At 36.2% G+C, this 6,157-nt stretch overlaps 1 protein-coding gene and 1 pseudogene across 1 annotated transcript; one reads left to right on the top strand and one right to left on the bottom strand.

Moving 5' to 3' along the window:
* Positions 1-893, top strand: part of LOC105117165 (protein strawberry notch homolog 1-like) — an 8,296-nt pseudogene extending 7,403 nt beyond the window's left edge.
* Positions 894-1,766: 873 nt separating this feature from the next.
* Positions 1,767-4,581, bottom strand: LOC105117243 (metacaspase-4-like). The gene is made up of 2 exons (XM_011014876.1): positions 3,907-4,581; positions 1,767-2,819 (listed from the first exon to the last, which is right to left on the bottom strand). The coding sequence occupies exons 1-2, from the start codon at positions 4,250-4,252 to the stop codon at positions 1,918-1,920; spliced, it is 1,248 nt and encodes a 415-aa protein (XP_011013178.1). The 5' UTR covers positions 4,253-4,581; the 3' UTR covers positions 1,767-1,917.
* Positions 4,582-6,157: the final 1,576 nt, after the last annotated feature.

Raw genomic sequence — 6,157 nt, 5'->3', positions numbered from 1 at the left:
GGGTTAACGGTGTAACCAATTTTATTTGAACATATTTTATCCCCAATTTAAGATTATTTTTAAGGATAGACTTGTCCTTTTATAGTTTTAGATGATTTGGGCATGGCGTTCCAAGGAGAAATACTCAGAATTACGATTTTAAGTTCATGTTAAAAACATCTAAAAGTCCTTTTTAGATGCGTGAAGAATAAAGTTCTGGTACAACATTGAAATAACAATCTGAAATCAAGAACAAGCTACCAGTGTTGGATTTTCTTGTTCATCATTTTTCCAAGATGTAAACATTACTTTATGTGCTTGTTGAATGACTAACTGCAATGGTTGAACTAATTAAGGCTCAAGAAAAATGGATTTAGAGAGGAAAAAAAAGGGAAAATAGAGATTCAAGGAGCAAAGATTAATCATAAGCTGCTTGATTTTTAAGTGATTGGGAGCCGTTTTATAGAGGATAGATACATAAACAATGACTATTGTGCCCGTGTTACCTAACTATTGTTAGAATATTCATGGATCCAGTTCTAATGTGATCTCTTGGTTGCAGATTTAGCATGGGTTCAAGATATTGATGATCAAGGTGTGTGAGAAAAATTCTGCAAACTTGCTTTGCGACTTGAGAATGTGATTCAAACCTGAAGATACAAGCATGAATCTTATAATGGAGAGATTAGAAAGTCAGTCCCAGCACCATGCAAGGAAATTGTGCAGGCTCATTGTCTTTGATTTTTTTGGTTTTTTTTTTTCAGCTCTATTATTTGTTGTATAATATTGTCGTCGAAGCAGTAAGTATAGGTTGGCAGGTTGTATTAGTTATAGTTCTACACGAAGTAATTTGTATAAATCACCATTTAATTATTTTTCTATAGCTGATAAAGAAATTCTTCTTTCCCTTTTAATATCGTCCTCCTTCATGCTGCTTTGTAACCTATAATTTTGTAGATCGCCAACAATCGTCACGAGAAGCACTGCCCTGATATTTACTTGCCGGATTACCTCTGTTACTCACTGGGCTAGATATGGATTCCCGGCATCGTTGGCTATGAGGGACCCTTCGGAGTGCAAGTTCGTTAAATTAAAAGTTTGCCATTCTTATCTACCCCGCCATTAATTATTAGTCATAGAAAGCAGGATGAGTAGAGAATGAAGAAGAGTATCATTTACAAGGGCAGTAGTGCGAGTCCTTCTTTATGCGAATCCGCTGGGCATTTGCAGACCGGATGTTCGAAATCTGAGCACGAAAAGATGGGTTCGTCATTCCGATCTTCAAAGCACTGGCAGAGTTTATAATAAGAGGGGCTCTGTGTCGGGCCACCGTATTTTGTTGAGTAATTTACAAGGATCATTGGTAAGTTGGATAGATATAAATTCTACGAGTGCTATTAGACTACCGAAATCTGGCAAAGAATCGCTGTCCATCGGAAAACTTGTTGAGGGGTTTTAGTCAAGCGAAATGCTTCCGTTGTACTTTAAAGTCCTCGAGACCATATGTGTAATTTAATTAATGAGGTTCGTCGACTGATAACTTTGTGTTCATGAAGTCATCTAGTAACTAAAATATTCAAGTGATGTTCGTGCAGGCGTAAAATTCATTCCATTTCTATCTTTAGTAATTTGCTTTCCTTTATTTGTTGTTTTTTCAAAGTTTCAACGTAAAATATTTCACCTAAATTCACTTTGTCATTTTTATGGCCATAGATGGGGGAATAAAAAAAAAGTCAATTAACCAGGCAGCATGTTTATGTGATTGATACCGGCCTGCGGCGGGGTTCTGGCGCCTTAAGAACCTGAAACGATAATGCCATTCTCGGTCCAAGGTTTCGTTGTACAGATAAAAAGCACCGTAAAAATCAGCACAATGCACTCAAAGAGAACACCCAAATTTTATTTATTTATCTCTTAGTATTGGAGAAGCCATTCTTGTCAGCACACAAATGGAGCTTCAACATGATGATCGCTGCAGTAGAGGCCAGGTCGCTGGATGAAACCCTGCTTCTTCAGCATCTTCCTGGCCCTCAAAACAAGCTCTTGATTAGAAATTTCACCATCTGTCTCTGCAAGGATAGTCTGGATAACATTACTAAAAGCTCCATAAGCTTCGGCAGGATTTCCTCCTGGACTGGCATCAGCGGAAGTTTGGTCAGACTGGCAGCCGCTGATCAAAATCCCACCATCTGGTAGAGCATGCTTGGTTGCTCCAGCATAAACTTCTTGCTTACTGCCCACTTCTGTCTCGAGAGCAGGCTGTGCATACCCTTCATCATGCTCCAGTTTTTGTTTTAGAAATTCCTGGGCCAGATTGCCAACCATTCCAAAGAATCCACCACCTCCACTTTCTCCATCACCGTGTTGGACTTTATCCATGATAATCTTCATGAACTTCTTCACCTTAGGGCTTGCATCTTCTCCAAAGACATTGAAAAGGGTTGGCCTCAGCTTCCCAACATCAATGTCATCCTTTCCAGTCTTTTGCTTGAGTATTTCTATAAGAGTTGAGAGGGGCAGAGATCTGCTTCTCACATACCCTCGTTCACCATACTCTCCTTCAACTGCTCTATCATCAAAATCTTCCTCCTTGCCATGCCGGTTGCGATGCAATCCGGAAGGGATGTGAACTCCACGAGATTCAAATGCATCTTTCACAGTCTGTTTCAAGAAGCTTTTAAATCTGATGCCAGAGTCCTCCTCCTCATCTTGACGCTTTGTGCTCTCTCCTATTTGCTCTTTAGTCTCATCAATGAGGCCACCACTATGGCATGAATCAGATACAATTGTTATGCGACAACCTTGTGGAACCTGATCCACCAAATCTCTGAAATCATCATCTGTTCACAAACATCCAGTTTAAAAGTTAGCTTGGAATTCGCTGGAGCGGTATTTATGACTAGCTAATCTAGGAACTGCGCAATCGAGGAAAACAAATAATTCCAGAAAGTCATTTCCATATTTAAACAGGTTATTGAGTTATTGATAAACTAGATTAATAATAACAGAAATACAAGAGAACTAGATAGTCGGTGTAGTATTCAGAGAAAAAAATGAATGATAAAACCCTATTGGATCTGATGTTTTAATTGATTTCTTGAATAATTCGAGGTCCATAATCCTCACCCATCAGCGAAACAGATTGCCAGTGAATTGATTCTCGTTGAGCAAATGCATGGATCATCAAACAGGCTCCGTCCAAGTTATTTCAGAATTAAAAACTGGACTATTTCCTATAGATACTCTAAAACGGGCAAGTTATTTCAGAATTAAAAACTGGACTATATCCTATAGATGCTCTAAAACGGAATCCTTGAAATATGATGCAATATCATCACGCAAAGAAACAACCACACAGACATATATTTATCAAAAACCTCTTGATCAAAGTTCCAACAATTTGTTTTTGTAATAACAAAGGCTATGCATCTCTCTTGTTAGAGTAAAGAGAGTGCACAATACAATCATCCCTTCAACAATCCTAATAGCTTTGAACAATAACAGCTCCTCCTTAACAGAATGACAAAATATTGAAAATATAAAGGTCCAAGACAGAGAACCTATCAAGATTCGATATTGCTAGTCACAAGCGCAAAGATCAAGACATTCTACTGACAATAATCAACAAAACCCAAAAATAAACAAGCAAAACTCATGGCATTTTCCTATAAAACCACATAAAATAACATGAATCCCTAGAATCAATTTCCCAGAAATCCAACCAAACAAACAATAAAGGTGCTCTTTCTTAATCAAGAATTCCCATCCATAAAAAGATCTAAAACAATCGATCATCATCATCATCCACAAATAAGATCAATCATAAACAGTTTATGATCAAGTAGCAGAAAGAAACCAAATTGGCTCACACGAATCAGAACCAAATCCTTAAAAGAAGAAGAAGAAGACGAAATATAAAGACAGTACCAGTGATAAGATTCATATCACAAGGGACAATGCACTCATCATAACCAGTATCATCCTCCTCTCCAGTTTCAGCAGGCAACCTCGTCCCATGTCCACTATAATGGACAAACAAAAAGTCTCCAGGCTCCGAAGAGAGAACCAGATCATTGAGCGCCTTGCGTACGTTTTTCCCAGTTGGCAGCGTGTAAGAATCATCGGTGTCTATTAAGATTGTTATGTTATCTTCATAAAAACCATATCGATCAACAAGACATCTGCACATCCTCTTAACATCGTTTATGCAACCTTTAAGTTCAGCTTTTGTTCCTGGGTAGTTGCAGCCTATCAACACTGCTTTCTTTGTCATGGTTTTCTGTTCAGTTGCTACCAAGACTCAATTCTGGGTTTGAATTCTGATATTTGGATTGGAATGGATTGGATTGGTTTTCTTTGTGTTTCTGACTTTTGGTGTGAAGAGCAAAGAAATGGAAATGTAGTTGTTGTCTTAGAGGTGGAAAGGTCGCTGTTGTCTTTCTTTAACAGTTCAGTGCGCCAGCCAAATATATACAAATTTGGAGGAGAGTTCCGAGAACAAAGAATTCTTGCCTCTTCAGAAGACAGGATTATTAAATCCCAGCACCAATTTCCTCTATTTCATTTTTTAATGGAGTCGATGAATAATGATGCACGTGGCTCTTCGCCTCTCTTTCTTTCTTGTCTGAAGGGAACTTGGAATGGTTATTGTGTTCTTGACAGTGTGGTATGAATTGTCTTTTAAAAATATTTTTTATTTTAAAAATATTAAATCGATAATTTTTCAGTTATTTTATTATAATTTTAATATATTAATATTAAAAATTAAAAAAAAATGATATATATATGATAAAAAAAAGTACAATTTAAGCATGAAAAAGCTTTTTAAAAACTAAAAACAAGAGTAGAAAAATAAAAAAAAAATGTTTAGAAATATAGTAATGGTTGTATTTCAAAGAACATTACACTTATAAACACATTAAAATAGTATTTTTTTAAATTATCTTGATATTAAAATATTAAAAAGATTTAAAAATATATAAAAAAAGAATTTTTAATAAAAGAATTAATTTTTTTCTGATATAGTATTTGAAGTAGTAATGAGAAAACAGTAGACCGAAAATTATTATTATTATTATTATTATTATTATGCTCTGCATCCAAATTAAGGATGAATCTGAATCTCTAATATATTATGCTTGCAATTTTTTGAATTATTTTATTTTATCTCCAAGCCTATTTCACGCGGACAGACAATAAAAGGCAAGATTCTACAATTTTCCCCCCATATTTCTTTCCGGTTAGAAGTGCACTTGACAGTTGCAGGTCTTTCGCTGTTTGAATAAATGAGAAGGCGGCCGGAGGGTATCCATTCCTGATAATATACATGAAGTCAAGTCCGTGAACCTTTCCTTTAGGAATCTGAAAGACTTCGACTTTTTGGTGTGATCTTGTGAAGTCTGCGATCTCCTTGTACGATAAAGTTTATTATGAACATTATATTATAAACAAGTGACATCTTATCAACCATCCATGTTCCTTTTTTTTTTAATTTTTCTTATGAAGGGCCAAAATTACGGTTTTTTTGTTCATAAAATAATTTTTTAAAAAAAACAAACCTCCTCTCTGTGTAGAATCCTGAGCAAGATCATTAAAAAGCAAATAGAAATCCTTCTACATACGTTATCACCTCAAGGAGGTTGACAATGAAGGTTTGGCTTCGAAGCCTGTGATAACAAATCAATTAAACAACGGGATAGCGCATCCCAATCTTGAAATATCGAAGTTAACAATGGAATCGCTGGAGAGAGGATTGTTCGAAGTTAACAATGGAGTTTTTGAACGTTGAGTTCCTTTTTAACGTGCACTTCAGCTGGCTATTTATTACACTGAATCTCTGCTAACTAGCAATCTCCTAGTTGGGCATCAAAAAGTTGAGTAGGGACTATCTACTGTGGCTTGCAGGAACTGTAATCCAAAATTACAATTCAGGGTGAGAATAATTAATCGACAATAATCTGAGATTCTGATGTGAGAGAGAGAATTATCTTAGATAAATTAAACTGATCAGACTACCACGTGCATCAATATGCGCGACAAAGAAAGCGGGGTGTCAGTTTATTAATTAAACGAGATCAGAATCATTAAATATTGTGAAGAAATAAGAACCAAAATAATATGGGAAAACCACATGGCATGGACATCGTCTACCAAGGATTGTAACTGCGCCGGGCTCCTG

This window comes from Populus euphratica, unplaced genomic scaffold (assembly GCF_000495115.2).
Source record: "Populus euphratica unplaced genomic scaffold, PopEup_1.0 scaffold1.1, whole genome shotgun sequence".
NCBI lineage: Eukaryota > Viridiplantae > Streptophyta > Magnoliopsida > Malpighiales > Salicaceae > Populus > Populus euphratica.
Note: the sequence above shows the minus strand (reverse complement) of the source record. Positions and strands in the feature narration are given on the sequence as shown.

Coding starts and splice junctions, on each gene's coding strand:
- LOC105117243 (XM_011014876.1), bottom strand. CDS start 4,252: ATGACAAAGAAAGCAGTGTTGATAGGCTGCAACTACCCAGGAACAAAA. Junction 2,820..3,906: donor TGATATGAATCTTATCACTG/GTACTGTCTTTA, acceptor GTTTGTGAACAG/ATGATGATTTCAGAGATTTG.